At 37.2% G+C, this 21,173-nt stretch overlaps 1 protein-coding gene across 1 annotated transcript in view; it reads right to left on the reverse strand.

Annotated features, from left to right (window-relative positions):
* Nucleotides 1-21,173, reverse strand: part of LOC306886349 (tubulin polyglutamylase TTLL5-like) — a gene marked incomplete at both ends in the record, with an annotated part of 62,924 nt that overhangs the window by 24,766 nt on the left and 16,985 nt on the right. Inside the window, 2 exons of the mRNA XM_079443390.1 lie at nt 499-560; nt 7,138-7,219. Coding sequence (XP_079299516.1) covers nt 499-560; nt 7,138-7,219 — 144 coding nt within the window. The remainder of the gene's footprint in view (nt 1-498; nt 561-7,137; nt 7,220-21,173) is intronic.

Below are 21,173 nucleotides of genomic sequence, written 5' to 3' on the forward strand. Positions count from 1 at the left end.
TTATTAATTAACCAAGCTTTTGGCAGGTTGTTGTGAAGAGCTTTGAGTGTATTTGATGTTCATTTTCTCAAAAGAAATGGTGAAATACTGGTGAAGTGACTCTCAGAGCAGCTCTGGAACGGAAGTTCAGACCTTATATTTCAACAGTAGCCTTCTTGCACTTGAATATTCACATATTGTCATTGCATTGTGTGCAGCCCTACTATGTATTTATTCATCCAAATTTTGCAAAATTTCGTGATTTTCGTCTGAGTTTTCCACAAACCCTCATGTATGCCAGGAAAGCACAACATTCCTTCTTAACCGGTCTTACTGCAGACCAAACAAATGTGACCCACATGACAAAAGCCACGGCCACAGTAACCTGCAGTTATGGCTGTTCTGTGGTTTGAGAACATGACCATACATGCACATTCACAACATGAGACTGAGGTGAAGTGGTTAAGGACTGGTCAGGGTTACGACTGGGACTCTGAGCCTGGGAAAAAGGAAACTTACCCACAAGAGAAAACATATCGGTAATCATGCTGGCCTTTATCTTTAAATCAAGAGGAGCATCACTAGAAATATAAAAAGACAAAAAAGCATTGGTGCACTGTTATATTAACCTTGTGGGCCAATAAATAATTCTGATTTATAAGACTTTAAAAGAAGCACAATACAGTGTGTGCTGTAACATGATCATTTTCTTTCTTCCATGAAACACAAGATGGGCAGAATGTCCAAGCTGCTCATTTCCACCTAATTAAAGGTGATTTATACTGTCAAGCTACAAACACCATCATAACTTCACTAATGCACTACATTTCAAGTCATTGAAATCATACAAGAGTCAAATTTTGGAGCACCTTAAAGTTTTCAATACAACCTAAATCCACAGTGAACACTGTCACTGCCTAGAAAGACGCATCTCTTTTTGAAGGGCTAGTTCGCCCACAAATTAACATTTTTGAATGAATTTAGAATTTTTTTGTCCACACAATGAAAATCAATGGGGTTCAAAGATCTACACAACTAGATGATTTACCTCTGATAAATTCTTGAACCCAAACCAGTGCAGTCTGTGCATTTTTAGAAGCACCACACAAATGTTTATGAGCATGCTGACAAGTCCACTTAATGGCAGGTTTGCGTTTGACTCAAGTATTCATCAAGAACTTTCCTCGAATTGTCCATTTTTTTTTTTTGAGTATTGTTTGTTATCTTGTATTTTAAGGAAGCATTTATTTGTATTTCTGCACTTTATCTCTGATCTAGAATAGAGGGTACTTGGCTTCTGAAATCCCTTTATCATCTTGTTGAACTTCTTGTTGGGCCACTGGCTATTAAGATCTTCAGTTCATCACTTTTGGAGCTTCTGAATGTCACTGCTGAGCAACTTGACAAGATTTATGCTGTTCTTCATCTCATAATATGGGCTCCCACGATTTAGGTTGTGAGACTGCCTTGGAAAACTCTTCATTTAATGGCTTTTACCAGCCTTTATGCAACCACTGGCATGGAACCGCAGGTTGGATTTCCAACGCTTCACCTTCCAAGAAGCCGATGATGACTGGGTCTGTTTGGTATGTTCACAGACTGAGGGAAATGCTGTCAAATGCTTTGTTGATATATGCCATACTGAACGTTCCTCTTCTTCTTCATGTCATTTAAGATGATTGCCTTGTCCATAAGGAGCTGATCGTTGCATCCTCCTTTTTTTCCTCCTACAGCCCTACTTTCCTACCCCGGAGATCAGGGCCCATATTCACAAAACATCTTAAGGCTTAAAGTAGCTCATAACTTGCCGATTTAGGACGAAAGCTTAAAAATAATGGGTGTGTCAACCTAAATTTAGGACTCCTAACATTTTTGCTCCATGAATAGTATTTCACAAAGCGTTTAAGCGCTAAAACTAGCTCCTAAATATGTGAAAGGTAAGGAGTAGTGAAGAGGACTCCTAAGTCACAAAGACTAAATCACAATCTATTCCTGAAATGGCTGTCGCTGGCAATCTGCCTCGAAACGTAAATATTTTAGAAACACGCTGCATCTTTATGGTTTTGGAGGTTATCCCAACTCCAAATTCACCTTTGATTATATCCTTGTTATTAACCAGTTGGGCAAGAAGTAACAGCTGTTCTTGCGTCCAGTTTGCTTTTCTTTTACGTTTGCATGTCTTACTATCAGCCACGATTATTCTACTCTATTAATTAAAAGGCTGTTTATATGAATTGTATACGAGAAGCACACATGTAAGAGACTGACAATTAGCTGAACATATACTTGTTTAATTAGTGACACTAAACCTGCATTTTTAAACCTTTATCTGAATATGGCAGCATAATATCGCGCTTTACAATATTTCTATGAATAAATCTCTGACAGAGAGCAGCCAATCACTGTGAGCGTAGTTAGTAAGCATGATGACATCATCAGGGATTAAAGTGAAAAAAATTCTTCTGACTGAAATTTTTTTTTTTCATAATTGATTCATTGACTTACTAGATTAATTTAAAAACACAGCTCATTCATAAATGAAACACCGCTGTGTTTGAATGAAGAAGCGCTGCGGCTTGGCTGGGACTTTGTTTGAAACTATTTTTGTTGATGAAATGGAGCAAAATAAGGCAATAGTGTTGTAGTCAGACAATATAAGTCATTTAATATTAACGTCTTGTTTAATGAACTGTTATATTAAATTAATATCACATTTGCAAACTCTTAAAAATCATTAAAAGCTGTCCCTCATCTTAGTTCATCGCGATCTCACAAAACTCCGTTATAATCAACGAAGCTCCTTACACTGCACAATGAATCTCTTATTTACGCTGTCTACACTTTTTTTGTTATAATGAGAGGATGCGTCTGATACATTACTCAACGCTGCAAAAACACGTTGAAAGTAGGCCTACGTTAGAAACCTTTAAAGCTCCCTCAGCACAAACACAAATACGCTGATCGGGTCAGTTGCACTGGTGCTCCTAAATATGTTTCATAGTCGCACGCAGTAGTTTTCAGACGCAAATGCGACTGAAATGGTAGCACTGTAGAGCCCTGTATCTAAGTAAAGTCTACTTTTAAACGAACCATTTCAAAATGAAATCAAATACTCTCTGATTAGGCTATGTAATCTGTGAATGCATTTCTCTGCAAAGGAACGTCCAGTGGAGATTTCCTGAATTTCATCTTTGCAGCCGACAAGGACTCAAACATTAGTATATTAAATAATTAAAATGTCTCATTTTTTTTTCAGAATCATTAGGCTATCGTCTGTGCTTTGTGGCAAACTTTATGCGTGTGCTTGAACACAAAAACGAAAATTAAAATAACATTTATATTTTATGCTTTGTGAATGACCAACCCTTCTCCATTCGGCAGATATTGTTGCTTGGTTTGTGCATTGTAAATCTATTGTAGTCTACGGATGCTTCATAGCATACCGGCGCGCATGTTTACCTCGTTGCTGATGACTAATAAAGCTATACTGCTGTTTCAGGCTTACCGTATAACATTTTATAAAGAAATCCATTTTAATAACATTTTAGAGATCGCATTCTCTGCGAGAACTTCGCGAAGATAGCCTAAGCATTTGCATATAAATATGCACAGGCGGACTGTATAGCCGATGACAAATCGCCAAAACTATTATTTTTTTAAATATCATATAGGCCTAATTTTCATTGTCAATATTATCTTATTTAAACATTTTATGTGTTTCAAATAACACTTGTTTGCTATCTGCGCTGCATTCATGCGCAAGATTGTGTGTGTTCTGTGAGCATGCTGCGGTTAGGCCTATATCTTTTTTATTATTATTTATTTTATTGTCTAAATATATATTTTTTTTCATTACATATCTTGTTTGGTTCAATTTCATATCATTGCATATTACATTAATTCACTTTATGCAGATGCAAAACGTGAATCTGCAGTTTTATTCGCGGTCTATTTCATAAATATTTGTACAGCAGGCGGGCCTATATGTTCAGCATATTTTAATTAACCTGTATTTTATCTTAGTTATTTAATGCATAAGCAAGTCATTAAAACATTTTTTTTTCAGCGGCATCCTTTTAATCTTGATCAACAACTGATCAACGAATTGGAGCTGCGTTGGTCTGTTAGATCATTTTAAAATGTCAAATAGCCTTCTATTTTCAGGTTAGAACTGCATCTGTCTCATGTAGATTGGTGAAGATTTATTTTAATGTGATTCCAAACTCTAGCTTTAACCTATATAAATGTGCTACATTTTTGGCCCATATTTAAGTGTTTGTGCGGAATATCAATGAGCATGCATGACAGGGAGGCAGGCGCCCGTGCAATCACTTGCACTTTTTCCTGATAATGAAACAAATTAAAATCAGCTCGAAACTGATTTTATTTATGTAAATTCATAATGACAAAAAAAAAAAAAAAAAAAAAAAACGTGATTTTGTAAAATAATGAAAACAAACAGGATATGCTTTTTGCCGTCTGTCACTGAACTGGAGCACGTCTCAAAAAATTATACAAAACTCTCTCACATAGGCTACAAGAGAAACAGCTATAGCTTGAAATGTATACTGTTAAATGAATCAATTAAAAACTAAATGAAATACTCCCTGATTATATAATCTGTATGAAGGTTACATTTCTCTCTAAGGCACGTAGGCTACTGTGGAGACGAACACTGTGAATTTCATCTTGCAGCCGACAAGAAAACATTAGTTTATTGATAAATGATTTAAATGTCTCATTTTTCTATACATTAATAATCATTAATTTAATCTACTTTTGCTTGTGGAAAATTGTACGCGTGTGCTTGAGCGGAATAGCCTATGGATTATAGGTCTATTGACTTAATATAAATGTGTGATTAGTTAAATAATGACTTAAACGAACGACTAGTTAACTAGAAAAATCCTTAGTGGGGGGCAGCCCTACTAAACACCCTCTAGAAGTTTCCGTTAAAGTGTTTAAAGCATTTTATACGCGTTTCCATAGTCGGAAATAAATTAATTCCATAAATTAAGTCCGTAATGGAGAGATGTCACGTCCGTAACATTTATTTTTCCTCTGACACGCAAAAACGAAAACTTAAACAAAATTGATATTTTAGGTTTTATAAATGGCCAACCCTTCTCCATTCTGCAGATATTGTTGCTTCTGGTTTGTGTATTGTAATTCACAGAAAGTCTAAAATATGTTGTCTCCCAGAAACTCGTGTCTTTTTTCGTCACGTCCGTCACGCATGTGTATTTCCCTCATTTAAAATATAAAACAGGTTTATAGACTGATACTTTTCTGATATCTGGACTAAATTTTAAGGGGTTTAGAAAAATATAAAGAGATGGTTCAATATATTGGTAAAGAATACAATTTATGAGAATTTATATTTCAGGTTTTGACTGCGAATGTCACGTCCATAACGCTGGAATTGCTCAGTTCTACCTCAGCTGTAGCCTGACATGCAAAAAAAAAACACATTAGAATAACTTTTAAAATGGATTGAACACACGGAGCACTTTTTCCGTGAGCGGGAAAAGAAAACCCGAAGTGGATCCAGAGCGGAGTGATTACAGAACGCTTCGAGAGGAGAGAGGAACATGCTTTTACTCCACTCCAGGCTTTGATCACATCCCCCTCAGCAGGCTGAATACACCTCATCTTTCCTTAATTTAAGAACTGAAATTAAGACATTTATTACACTATTTGAGGAATGTAAGCCTATTTACGGCCTTAAAATTGTGAAAAGTGAATTTAAGACATTAAGGACAGGCGGGACCCTGCAATTGACGGAAATCCGTCATAGACTCGTTGCAATTAACGGAAATCCGTCGTAGCGACGGAGATCTTTAATCCCTGCATCATCCATAGCAACGAGGTAAACCCCTCCCCCTCACTCTGCGCTTAAGACTTCTCTCTATTCCTTAGCTACTGGAACTTCTTTCCTGTAGCTCAAATAGTAGAGCATGGCGCTAGCAACAACAAGGTCATGGGTTCGATTCCCAGGGAAAGCAAGAGCAGATAAATTTTTTTTTTAAAACTGTAACTTGAATGCAATGTAAGTCGCTTTGGATAAAAGCGTCTGCTAAATGCATAAATGTAAACTTAGTAAAAGTGTGTCTCAGCAGCTTTGTGAATAGGTTTTAAGAGAAAACTCTTAGCTAAAAATATTTACTGCTATTAAGGAGAACTCTAAGTGGTAAGATAAAATGTTTTGTGAGTATGGGCCCAGGTCTGTTTAATTTTGCACATATCAGATAGTAGCTCTTTTGTATGTAATTCCTGGGTAAACCAGTCTGGGAACATACTCAAATCACTGGTTGCCTCACTTAGAGCCCTTACAAGATCTTAATGCAGTGCATCAAAGCTTCAGATCCAGTAGTTTGGACAAGTCCAGACCTGACAACTTCCAGTTGATTAGTTCCTGCAAATCACCTGTAACGGGAAATCCTTTCACTCTTCTGGTGTTACGCTTTGAAATCGGCGTTTCTGGGAGGTTTCGATTTGATCCCACCATTTATTACAGACGCCGCTTGAGCTCTACTCATACTAGAGAATACTAGAGATGTTCGACACACCGTATTGAATTTATGTGGATAAAAAAAAAAGGCTTTGAGGGATAGACTTACAGTCTTTACAATGGCATGCACTGTATGAAAGTCCTGGATCGCATGTAACTTTCAAAACTCACAAGTTTCAGTACTGATTTATGGAATGTTTGTTGGACAAAAGTTTTTTGGAACAACTGTACAATCTATTGAAAAGTCTGTACTTTGAACCCTCAGCATCATTTTTATTCCTGTCAAAACTAAAGGTGGCGCAAAGTCAGATAGGGCCAAATTAATAGTACATACTTGTTCATTTAGCAATTTTCAGGCCTGATGTAAAACTCCATATCAACTCCTTTCACTCTGCCAAAGGAGAGACATAAAATTGCACATTTGATTGTATTTCTCCACTGTATTTGCCTAAAAGTCCTTGTATGGATGGCAGTATGTGATGGGAATTTAAAGTGTGCAACGCAGTGATCTGAAATTGCATTTGTAGGTATAAGACAGGCACAACACAAACATCCAAAGCCTGGTAAAAAGTTGTTTTTGTACACATCACCATAAACACAAAAAATTGAAAAATCAATAGATTAGTGTGTGTGTGCGCATTGCTCACCATGCCAATGAAGGAGAGAGGTTCACTTCCAAGAGCCATGGTTTGAGGTTGGAATCGATGAGAACGTCGAAACCGTACAGTTCTGTGAATTGAGACACACACACACAGAGTGAGACGGATGAACGGGAGGATATACACCACACAGAGATGGCCAGCGCTACTGAGGGCCGTCTGTGAATGTAAATGAACAGATTACAGAAGTAACCGATTACAGAAGTGACAACCTCCTCAAAATACAGAAGTAAATCCTCTAAATGATAATTCGGTGTCTCTCCTGAACCTGGCTTGGCTGACAGGATATTACCAGATATTAAAGTATCCAATTATGGATATTGTGATCTTAAATCATGACATATGCATTATCTGTCACTGCATTAGAAGCTAGTGATTGTGAACTGTATATAATGTGGTTTTGACTTCTGCATATAACTGAGCTCTGTAAATATTAAACACTCAGAATATGAGAGATTTTTACAGCCATATTTAACTATAATGTAGGTCTGTGATTTAAGAAACAGATGAAGTTGAATACTAGGAAGAAGTGCACCATCATGTGATTCTGAGAGGAACGTCTGTTTTATGAATTATTAAAAAGGATATTTCACCCTCAATTATTAGTTCTGTTCCGAAACTCAGTGAGCTGCAGTACCGTCTACAGTCTACACAAGCATCCTTAACTCAGACGTAACCCAAATAAGGGACTGATTTATAACACTACACATAGACACATAGTGCTCCTCAAATGCACTGGCTTGACAATTGTTTTCAATACGGAAAAATAAAATGCATAGCACACGCAAAAAGAAGACAATTTAATTTGACTAGACTGTTTTCATCAATACTTTTTTTTTTGTATTGAATAGAATTTTAGTGTACTTGCTCCCAAATTGAGATCTTACTTTTGCTATGTATATATTTGCATTTGTCCTTGAGAAAAAGTGGGTATTGCGACAAGGAAACAAGTTATTTCAAGAAAACAAACACATTAAACAAGTGGCAGGTTTATTAGTTTACATTTACACTCCACTTAATGCACAGATCTATTCTCACATACAGTATCACTTTATTTTATTCTTTTAATCCCGTCCATTGCCACGGTCATCACTGTCAATCACTGTATTTTCAAATTCAAACCTGTATTTAAATATGGTTGTCAATTCAAAAAATGTGCAGTTTGTAGCTACACTTTCAGAAAAAAAGTTGTCTTTACTGAGCAATCAAACTCTTATTTAACCAGCGGTTAGTTACACTTTGTTGGCTATAATGAATGGATTCACACACACAAACAAACTAACAATGTTTGACACTGGTTTGCATGTTGTAAATAGAAACGTTTGATACTCTTCAGAGAGCGCTCACATAAACACACATGGAGACGTTTGAAAGCAACGTCTACCAGCTGGCATGAAATGAAAAAGGGGAGTGAAATTGGCTTACTGTCTTTATGAGTAATACATCACAATAATATACACAATATTCCCTCATTTTATATCATCACACACATACATGTTACAACTATATAGATAATATTCAGTGTTTTGCCTTCTATTTGGGAACATGCTTTAAATGTTGCCTGCGTATGCAGTTCACTGTGTTTTGGAAGAGAGCCTATATGTGGCTCTAAATGCCCTCTGGCTTAAAGCGGGTCTTTATCAAGCGGTTTCTTGTGGCCATGCTCCCCTCACCACCTCCAAACCCTGACACAAGAGAGAGAGTGTCTGAATGTTTTTGCTGTGCGCTCTTGAGTAAACAGAGCTGTTTTAGAGAGCGAGGCCACGCTGTGCTGACATCAGGACTATAAGCCTGTGTCCGCCTTTATACTAAACTTCACAGCATCACTCATCTGGTTCCCAAAGGGATCAACAATTGATCCTACTATTCAACGTCACCTGTATCCAATTATGGCATATCTTTATTTTGCCTCACTTAATGACAACACTATTTTTGCTGTTTTTGCATGAACTATCCGTTTAAGAGCACGTTGAGTCTTTAAAGGTTTAAAAATCTACAGTTGTGCTCTACTGAAGGTTGTGTTGGGTTGTTTCCAACCATCTTAACCGTGACATACTTCTTACTCTAACAACCATTTTCAGACAACCACCGATTTATAAGCATTTGCTTTATTAATGTATTTTTTCCCCTTCGTAAACCATCTGCCAGTTCACCACTGATCCCGTGTAATTATTTAAGACAGATCCCAGACCAGATTTTCACGTACTGTATGAATATTTTGTAAACCTGTTATGCATGGTATACTGCAATCCATTTATTTGTAAACAGGTAGAATTTGCAACTAAGAGCATCTGGACCTGGTTATTGAATCACTTTAGAAGTCACTTATTCACTCATTCATCATTCATTCAGAATAACCACGTCCAGATGATCTAGAATAAAATTTTACCTCCTTCTACATTAAAATGTGAAAATGACCTGGATCATAGGCACTTGTCAGACAAGCCTGCGTCAATGTTGGCTTCAAGCTTTCTGTGGATATATTTATCATGCGAGGCAAGTATCCTCTACACCAATGCTTCCCAAACCTGTTCTGGAGGACCCCTTGCCCTGCACATTTTGTATGTCTCCCTTATCTAACACACCTGATTCATGTCTTGCAGTCGATACTAACAAGCTGATGAGTTGAAATGTGCAGGGCAAGGGGTCCTCCAGGACAGGTTTGGGAAGCACTGCTCTACACAGTTTCGCTTCATTTTTGTGATGCGCTCCAGTTCACAGAGACAGAGATGGCAGAAAGTATGTCCTGTTTGTTTTTTATTCATTTTACAAAAGCACAATGTTTTGTTGATATTGTGAGTATGCACAAATAAAAGAAGACCCTTTACAGTTTTGAATGATGGATCAATCTTATCTGTATGAGCAAAAATGAGCAAAAAAGTATTTTGTTTCCAGTTTTATCAGGTAAAAAAGAGCCAGTGATGGTGCCAACGCCTCCATGTCATGCAGTAGACAGTCAAGCACTAACAGCTTCCACACTCCACACAAACACATTTATTTAGGTTAACAGAGCAAACAACTGTGCAAAGGTGCAACTACTTGTACTGTTTGAGGTTGATGAATGATCAGCAAACATTTGAATTACCTCAAGCACCAGCCAGTAGGGATGGAGATCGATATCGGCAGATAATCACATTTTATGACTCGATCGGTACTCATACATTTGGCCAATCTCACGAACCGATCGCAATTTAATGACGTCAATGCGTGACGACGTATAAGATATAGGTAATCTCCGGTGTGGAAATGCTATGATGTTTCGAGAAACAATAAAAGATTAGTTATATGTCGTGTATGTTTTGCATGATGATATGATGAATGGGTGGTTCATTTTTAACAGCAGATTCAGTGACATTAGAGCCGAGCTGATCGCAGCCGCTCTATGAACATTTATTTATAAAACATAATATCTTCTTTGGCCATATTAGCCTACTCAATAGCATTAACAGAGGCTTTACTCCTTTTAAAATTTATCTGGAATGTCACCGTTTCTGTCACTGCAGCTTCCCGATCAGGCGAACACACACACACACACACATATACACACACACACACAAATGAAATCTGCCTAATGAAAAAATGTAGCTAATATTGCATCATTTATGATTTATTTTATCCACCCACAAATAATCAGAATGCATTTTTATTACCCGACCCGCAGATTATCCGCAGCTCCCGTGGATAACTGTGATCAAACTACTCCGTTTTGTTCTTTCAGTAGTTTTAATGTTTCTATTTCTTTTTTCCTCTTCAGTCTTATATTGGACAGTATTAAACCTTATGAGTTTCATAAGACTTCTCCAAATTGGTGTTTAAATAAATATATATATATATATATATATATATATATATATATATATATATATAAATATATATATAAATATATAAATGTTCTTAGCCTACAGATTAATGATGCTAAATGTAGATCAGAAACGTCTTGTTACATCTGGTTTGAGTCGTAGGTTATAGAACCATGTTTCTGTTGTTAAAATAACCGCGGCAGCTCTTTCACTTGACGCTGACGCACGTCTGGAGAGAGAGAGAAAGCGCACGGAGCTGAAAGGGTTCGAATAAAGCGCATTTAGACCCTGAGCGCTTGTTATGTGAACCGCTCCGCTCCGCTGTTGACGTGCTGCTCACTTAAAATGGTGCTGCTGTTACGGCTCGCAGTCCGGATGGATGCCGGGGTGCGGATGAGGTCCACCTTTTGAAAATAAGTTGTACAAGTATTCAAGGATAAAAGACTCGAGTTGCTTTTAAAATATTCACAAGTCCTTTTCCTCGAGTCGAGTAAAGTCTGGAGTAATTTCAGGTTAAGTCAAGTCTGAAGGCTATAAATATGCAACTCTAGTCCGAGCCCATCTCTGCCTTGGGTTGCATCAGACACATTTTGTCTTATATTAAGTATCCTGATACACGTTATACATAAACATCATTTTAAAGGAATATTAAAATGTTCACTGTATAAGGAATAATTTTTGTGATTATTTATATAACATTATTACATATATAAAGCTTAAAGCATCAGAATCGGCCGATCACCATGATAAGAAATCGGTACTCGGTATCGGCTGCAAAAGTCCTGATCGGAGCATCCCTACCAGCCAGTAATAATTATCTGTGTTAATAAATGGCGCAGAAGCATGGATTTGTTTACTACATACTGAAGCACGCGTGACGCTCATGGTGATTTCAGCGTCTGGCGTCTCACTAACTGAGGACATAAATACACAAAAAACATCCCCAAAATTGCTCTGAGAGTACTTCATGAGCAGTTTACCGGGTTTTTTTTAGTAAAACTAACAGCTAGTGTCATATCATGTACACACAGAAATTTAAAGGTATTCACGCCGGCAACCCGTCAAAATAAAAGTTTGGTTTAACTTGAAGACTTTGTGCCAGAAATACATTAAAATTGCTCAGTATGTAATAGTACTAATACTACTACACTCAAATTATTACAACATTATTTTTTAAGGAATAGTTACACAATATTTCTTTCATGTTTACATTTTAATAGTAAATCCCCTTTGTTTGCCAAAAAAAAAAAAAAAGTTTAATTTTCATGAATTAAAAGATAAATTAATGTTGTATGCTTTCATTTGAATGAACACAGAATTTCTAAAGAAAAAAAATCATAAGGCTATTAATAACAATAAATCAAAGTTGTTTTATGCATTCAAACAATTAGACATGCTAAAACCCAGAATTTGGTAACAATAAAACATAAGGTCAGAAAGAAAAAAAATTGAACATTTCATAGGGCCCTAAAAATTTTTTTTACTTTTTAATAAATTAATGTTGATTGTACAAGGTTCATGATTTTAATTCATTATACATGCCTTTGATTAATAAAATTTAACCATTAAAAAAAGTCCAGAAAAATTCATAAAAAAAAAAAAAAAAAAAAAAAAATGGAATCCAGAAAAATTAAAATGGAAAAAACGGAATTTGGAAAAAAAATAAAACTGATTTCCTAGGGCCCAAAATAATCTGCCCTTCACAAACCTTTTTTTTTTTTTTTTCCACTAACCAACTGATAAAACGAATAAAATGACCAACGTTTAGTTGAGTATTAGTGGGCAGTCCTAATTGTAACATTGATAATTTTAGTTTTGCCTTTGAATTGGTATCTTGAATTTGCAGGGCGTTTTGTTCACTTTGGTGGCATTTTTGCCCCAAGCACCCATTAGTTTTTGCCACTGCCTAAGTGCCTATGAGGCTAACTAATAAATCCAGCAACTGTCTGTGTAGGCAGCAGAAGTGCTTGAACTGAGCTACAGACGAGTACATCTTTTTTTTAATCAGCTCTAAACATATAACATGAGCTGAAAGACAGGGAAGGCAGCCCATACTAATTACTCAAGATGTGCAAAAGCATCGTGAACACACATACAAACACAAACAGCACGCTCCATACGCTTTTACACCATGCTTCACACAGCGAGCAGCCAACAGCCCATGTGCAATGCATTTTCCCCCAATTAGGAGCAGACACCGGTCCTGCCCACACCTCAGCACTCACAGGCGCTCACGGCGTTTGTGGCTCTTTAATGTGTGCTGGGAGGGCCCATTAACATCACCGCAAAATATTCACTGTGAGGAGAATAAATAAGCACCAACAAGGGAAGATCAAAGCCGGGTGTTATTATGAGCTGTTGGGCTCTGGAATCGAGAAAACAAGCCCAAACCAAATTCACCACAACAACAATAACAAGGCCGTAACGTATCATCTCACTGGGTGTCTCCTGCATCTGCTGTGTCACTTGACAGCGTTGCATCACTGCAGAAATGAATCGTATTCCTGCTGGTTTTGGGTGTCTTTTCATAAACAATATAACAGAGGGTGGAGCAGCTCGCACAAACTCACTGATGAAATATAACTTCACTCCTAAACTCAAGTTAGAGACTATTTACACATGATCACAGCAGAGAACTACATGTCACTTCAGCCATGGAAACTGGGAGATTTTCACCAGATTTTTATCTCAGTCAATGTTTTAATATTAAAGAAATTAAATATGAAAACCACACTGCAAACCTATATATGCAGTTGTTTTTCACACAGAAAGGAATTTGAAGGATCTTCATGCAGCTCTTTTCCATGTGACGAGAGTTCATAGGGATTCCTTAAAGAGGTCCTCGGATGGTGTTTGAACTGAAACGCGTGTTGGCAGTGTGTGTACACAGCCACCCTATAATGATAAAGATCCATCAGTGCTTTTTTTTTTTTTTTTTAAATCCCGATAAATTACATTTAAATTTATTCTTTCTCATATTAATCCATTCTCAGATTCTTGGCTGTGTGACGTCACACAGACCCAGGCCCCTCCCACGATTGTTGATTGACTCTGGTGTTTTATCACAGACCCGCCCTGAGTGAGCTGTCATCAGTCCTCCATTGTTTCGACGCCGGAACAAGAATGGCTCCTAAGAGATTGAGGTGTTTTGTTGTTGGATGTAATAATGAACAAAGCAGTCGTCATTTACTCCTGACATCTGAGCCGCAGAAGACGCAGTGGATTACCTTTGTTTCTGAAGGGAATGCATCCTCCGATGTGCCTAAATGCGTTTATGTTCGCGCGAATCATTCGTGATCCAGCTTCACCTCCAGAAGTATAAAGTTATTTTATGTATCTTTGCAAATCGCCTTTCCTAATAACGTGCTAGTTAATAAGTTCCGCAGCTAAAGTAAACCGTCTCATGAGAACGGCTCATGAGGGGCGGGGTCAGCAGAGCTCATTAGCATTTAAAGGGACATGGACTAAAACGGCTTGCTGAAAACAGAGCTGATTTTGACATGGTAAAAAGGGTGTTTTTAACATTGAGAAATTTAAAGCAAAGAATGTTATAGACTTTTCATTAAGACCCTAAAGAATCACATCAACTTGTGGAAAATGGGCATCCGATGACCCCTTTAAATACATTATGTATGTATGTGTGTATATATACATGTATGTATATGTATATATATAAAAATATATGTATATGTATAATAATATCATAAAAGCAATGCATGTGACTTGGTGGATTTTTCTCTTCTTTTGAGCTTGTTGCAGTGCAAGACTTATGATTGGCTTATGCATGAAGAATACGTGGGATCCTGCTGCGTTTTGACCAAAACGGTGGAACCAACTGTGTTTCGAGCACATCTTCAAATGCTGCCTCAGGGCTCGCAAAATCGCTAGCCCGTCATCCCGGGGCTATTGTGTTTTCCAGTCGGGCTACCAAAATGTATCACTGCCTTGCCCGACGGGCCTTAAATACAGGGCTCCCACACAGTGTTCCCTCTAAACTGAGCGCGCCCGCGCAGAAGAAATAATATGCCTCGCACGCACAAAAATGAATTGGGAAGCCTTGATTGAATGCCGCAGTAAAAGGTAAAGAATAGCAATGCTCGGGCAAACCGCTCTAGAGCTGATGTCACGACAGAGTTAGAGCCGGTTTCATAGAAAGAGAACGATGTGCACCAAATGAGTCGCTGTAGAAACTGAATACTTCAATGGTGGCGGTGCGCTCAACACGAGAGACAACACAAACACAATGACATCTGAAATAAAACATCCTCATGTATTAAAGAAGAGTGTCTTGATTAAGTGCTGGAAATAGCAGATGATGGGAAACAAAACTCTGAAACATGTTCAGTCACACACAAGAGTATTGTACAAACTGTACTTCATAACCATGTTTAGACAGATATAGAAGAATTCATATGTTCACGGTTTTATATTTAACTTACAGATCTCAGCTTAAGTTTTGCTTCAGTTTCTATTCTATTCTATCAGTTTAAATAGTTTTGATAATATATTATGTTAGGCCTATATTATAGACTCAAAAACAAGGTCAATTATTTATTAGGTTTTTGACTTTGAGTCTCTTGCTCATCAAGGCTGTATTGATTTAAAAAATACAGAAAAAACAATGATATAGTGAAATATTATTGCAATTTCTAATATTGGTTTCCTATTTTAATACCTATACTATAAAACAGCATTTATTCCTGTAATCAAAGCTGTATTTTCAGCATCATTCCTCCAGTCTTCAGAGTCACATGATTCTTCAGAAATCATTCTAATATACTGATTTATTATCAGTGTTGAAACTGTGGTGCTGCTTCATATTTATTTGGAACCTGTTACTTTTTTCTTTGATTCTTTGATTAATAAAAAGTTTAAAAGAACAGCATTTATTCAAAATAGAAATATTTTCTAACAATAGAAGTCTTTACTATCAATTGTATTCATTTAACACATTGTGACGAGTCGGCTGCCTTCCCCCTGTCCATCATCACCACCCCGTCCCGTATTCGCCGCCCTTCACCAGGCTCCCGACGGGAGTGGGTGTCTGAGAGAGGAGGGGTGCTGGATACTCACGGCTGGCGGCGTGTGATGAGGCGCACCTGATGTGAATGGAGCCTCGTCACCGCCGCCGTTAAACGCCGAGCGCGCCTCTCCTCGGGAGACCGGTCTCTTCCCCGTGCATGCACGCTGGTGTCCTCGTGGGTCCAGGAAGGGTGCGTCGAGCAGGACTGCCGCACCCGTTAGGCGGCTGACGGGCCAGGATGCCGGGGCGTCGAGTCCCCCAGAAGCGCCGGGAACCAAGGAGTAGGAAGGAGCCGCGCACGAGACGCCGCCGCCACTCGCTCCCGGCCCCGAGAGGGGAGCGCGTGCGGCCACCGGACTCCGCCCCTTCCCTGGACCCTTCCCTGATGAACACTACCCTCCTTCACTAGCCCCGCGGCACAGCGAGGACACCAGGTTCCCTGTTTATTTGGACACTTTTCCCCTTGGACACTTTATTTTAATATTTTGTTTAATAAAAACCTCTCCGAGGCTTGACGCCACGCCCACTGTGTCTGTCGTTGGCTCCTCCCGCCACAACATCCTTGCTTAATAAAGTTTAACTTTCTTTAAACTTTTTTAAAGTATCTTTAAAAAAGAAAGAAAAAAAATTTCTGACCCCCAAACTTTTGAATAGTTTATATTGTAACACAAAATCTCTATTTTGACTAAACACTGTTTTTTTTTTACTTTTACCACTGGTCCCAAAAAATACAGTATAAAAATAAAATAAAAAAGCAGTAGAACTGTTTCCAACATTGATTATAAATCAGTATATTATAATGACTTCTAAAGGATCATGCGACTCTGAAAATACTGCTTTGCTTCACGGGAATTAATTACATTTTAAAGTATATTAAAATAGAAAACATTTATTTTAAATTGCAATAATATTTCACAATGTTATTTTGTGAAATAATATTCAGTATTTTTTATCAAATAGATACAGCTTTGATGAGCAGAAGAAACTTCTTTAAAAAACTTTATTGATCCAAACTTTTGAACTGCAGTGTATTGTCCAAAAGAGAGAAGTTTTGCTCAGCAAGAAAAATAAATGAGAGGGAACATTGCTCCCACGGGTCCTTAAATTTGATACAACTAAATTGAAGAGTTTAAGGCCTTAGACAGTTTTAAATGTATAAGAAATAATTTTTCAGATTGCCTTAAATAGATTTTTAAGAATTCTGCAGATACCTTGTAAATAGTAAAATAAAACTCTTTCCTTGATATTTGTTGATATTTGTGTATTGAAAATGTTTTTGATTGACATTTATGGTCTTTATTTTATTTGGGCTAGTTAAATTAATTTTCGGGCTACCAAAATCTGAGGAGTACCTGCCCGAAGGGATACCAGGGATTTAGAAATTTTGCGAGCCCTGTGCCTACTTAGGCAGCTCACTAGGTTTTGGAACAATGTCTTAGAAAACTAATATCTTGGTCATTACTATAATTGCTGGGGGGGAAATAAAAACATTTCAGTGGTTCTGCAGTCACATGGATAAATTCAGGATATAAAAATTCAGGTCTCAAAATTCAAGGAAAACAAGCAGAGTATGGTTATGAATTGACAGAGTTCCAAAACTACAGGAACCGAATGATTTTCTAGACGTCCACTTCTGCTAATGGTTCTTGACCATTCGCATTGTTCTGTTGATGAAGGGTAAGCAGAGACTTTATATTTAGCCACTGCTCTAGTCAACTGCATGCAGACTGAGCCAATGTTCTTCTAGCATTTATTGTGTTTATTAAAAACACTGCACTGAGGCTCGTGACCACACACATCCATGCAGCTCTAGAAAGCATGTACCACTAATGTGAAACCGCTGCTCACAGCTCTATTTTAAAACGATGTTTGTGTAAACTCTGAAATTATGTGACATAGCTGGCAAAGCATTTTGGCTCGGCTAATAAAAAAAAAAAAAAAATGAACATCCTTCATCAGCAATGCATGCTGTTAATCAGTGTGTGATGACGAACAGAAGAGACAGCAAACTCCTTCACACAGCGGCCAGCCTGCATAAACAGCCATCTAAACATCAAATCAACATTCTTCATACAAAATTTAAATTGTAACTCGAGTATTGTGAGTCTTTGCTCAAAAGTTAGCAATGTTTTGCTTGGAAAGGAAAGAAATTGGATTGTCTGAAGTCTGACGTGACTGGATATTGGTTTACATATGTCTATATGACACACAACATAAATATCTAATTAATGAATTCTCCCTTGAAGGTTCATCACAAAGGGGATAAGTGAATTTTCACTTATGATCATGTTGTTTAAAAAGTACCTTTTTATAAGTACTTTTTTCAAATTTAATTTTTTAAACAATTCATTAAACTAATTTAAAATAAAATAAATATTTTAAAATAATTAATAACATTGAACAAAAACAACTGTATAGTCAAGTAATTAAATTGAGTTTCAAAACATATAAGACAAAACAACGTGCTTTCATAGCTGCTTTCACACATTCAAACTGGTACATTTCTCTAAAATCTGCCAGTTAATTACTGTAAATAGTAATGGCATCAATCTGTGAAGCGTTGCAACATCAAGCAAACCCCAGGGATGCTCACAGTGCATATCATGCACATTAAAGCCTGTGAATGCCATAGTAATTCACTTTGAACTTTAGAGAAGTTTAATTATTTTAGTTGATTGTGTGGAATTGGCATCAAACAGAAACTGGCTCAAACACACATAAGTACCATCCCTGCAGTTAAAAATTAAACACAGAAAAAACTCCATTCGTAAGAATCCGTTCAGTACCACTGAAGAAAAAAATTGTGATGCATCACAAAAGCGGTACCGTTTTACCTTATTTGCCCTTAAAGAGTGCATATTAGTATCTTAAAAATACATATTAGTGCCTAAAGTAAACATTCTAGCGTGCCCAACCCTGTTCCTGGCGATCGACTGTCCGGCAAAGTGTAGCTCCAACTCTAATCAAACACACCTGCCTTTAATGTTCACCTTAATTAGTTGCTTCAGGTGTATTTGATTAGAGTTGGAGCTAAACTTTGCCGGACAGTCGATCGCCAGGAGCAGGGTTGGGCACCCCTGGTCTAAATGGTACATTTTAGTACCTTTTTAAATTGACCCAGTGACAACTTTTTGCACTTCTTTTTTCTTGAGAGTGTACTAAGCCATCAAAGAAAGACAAAAGAAATCTTTTACAATTTATGAAATTTGTCTCAGTCCATAAAACTGTAGAGCATGCACTCATATAAAGAAGCATTCAACTGGACTTAAAGACATGAACAGCCATTACCCAAATCACACACAAAGAGGCTCATTTATTCACTAGCAAGGGACCGTTTCTGCTTTCCATGTCAGAGGTGAAGAGGGACCAATGAAGCATCATGTTACAGGAGTTCATTTAGACAGCAGCTGAACAAAGACAAACCCAACGCTAATTCACATGCAAACAATGACGAGCATATTAAAGAGTGAATCAGCCATGTGGCTCTGATCCAGATTTAAGTGAGATGGGATGTAAACTTGGAAAACAATGGGGCTGTTCTCCTGGAGCCAGTGCTAAAGAGTTTTTTCAACACTTTCTCATTTATTAGCCTCCGCATCACTTCCTGCTTCTGCTTCCTTGTTTTATTGCTTTATTTTATTGGTATGACATGGAGATTTCTCACTGTGATAAGACCGTAAAGATGAAACATGCAGAGTGGGTGTAGATATGAGGAAAGGATTATTTGAGGGGAAAAAAAATAAATCATATAGTTTTCAGCAACTGAACAAACTACCTCCAAATTAATTTTCAACCGACCCAGATTTGGAGGAATGTAATCACTGACGAAACGGTGACATTTAATTATAGCGTTTCTATGATGACATGTTTTGATTGTGTCATTAGTTGTTTTTCCATCCAAAGATACAAACGTAACTTCTGTATAAAATTAGAACATTGCATAAAACATGCCCGAATATAGCACCATTTTCTATCCTGTGTGTTCAAGAGAATAAAATCATAATTTCCTGGGAAACTGATGCAAAGTATTAATAATAAAAAAAGTTGTCGCAACCAGGGAAGTCTGTGGCTCTATTTTCCATCATAAAAAATGACTTGCACCAGACGAAACACAATAACACGGTCATTGGATGCCTGATGTTTGGGGAACGCTCAGGTTAGTCCACTTATCCAATCACATCATCTGCTGAGGTAAAGTCACATGACGTTTAATGCACATTGGGTAATTTATTGGTTAAATGGGTTTCCTTCATAGTTTATTCACATGTCTTCTTAACAGGTGAAAAAAGCACATTTTTAGAATTTATGCACATAAATTGGCATTTCCATCCAGTGTTTTTAATGCAATATTCCACAATTTGCATCAAAATACAGAATGGAAACATAGCTTGTGTTTAGTTTGTTCACAGGATATGGATAAACTACAACAGGTAAACATATCAGCGGTGTGGACACTAGTGCTGGGTTGATCATTTAGATTTTGGATTTCATTTTGATGAACTGAGATCTTCTGTTTTGAAGAAAACCTGTTTTCAGTTGATGCATGAACAAAATAACTAAACATTTTCGTAGTGTAGCTCCCATCCAACAATCGCAAGAAGCTTTGTGCTGTTTCTTGTGATATGAAACAAAGTCTCAGCTTTCAAATTCTGTTAACAAAATTCAAACAATAGCTAAATGTGGCTTTTTTTAATGTGTCGTGACAGATTGCTGTAGCCTCAGTTCAAGTGGCACGTAAACCGATCATCATCCCTTCCTTTTTACTACTAATTATAGCACAAAATAAACAAGAATGAACATCAGAAGAAGCAGAACAAATTACTAAAATGATCATGTCTCATGTAATTGATCAGTCAGTGTTTCAACCGCCAGAAGACATTAGTAAATCAGCTTGTGATCAATAATGTCACGAAACATCACATTTACCTCAGGAAAGACATTCAATATCCATAAACTCATTAGAAACTCAGCGAGCAAAAACTCCAGAGAGCATTTTTGATAAATGCATGCAATATATTACATATTCATTATATTTGTAATTAACCTGTTAGTGACGTCTCATTTAATGCATGTTTGAAAAAGTCCATGAAAACAAGTTATCACAGCCACGGTTTAAATATGTATATTTCAACAATGAATTGGAGTAAAAACATAACTATATATCGTTAAAATCAGATTAAAAAAAAAAGTAATTTAAATGC

Source organism: Barbus barbus (assembly GCF_936440315.1).
Source record: "Barbus barbus genome assembly, chromosome: 20".
NCBI lineage: Eukaryota > Metazoa > Chordata > Actinopteri > Cypriniformes > Cyprinidae > Barbus > Barbus barbus.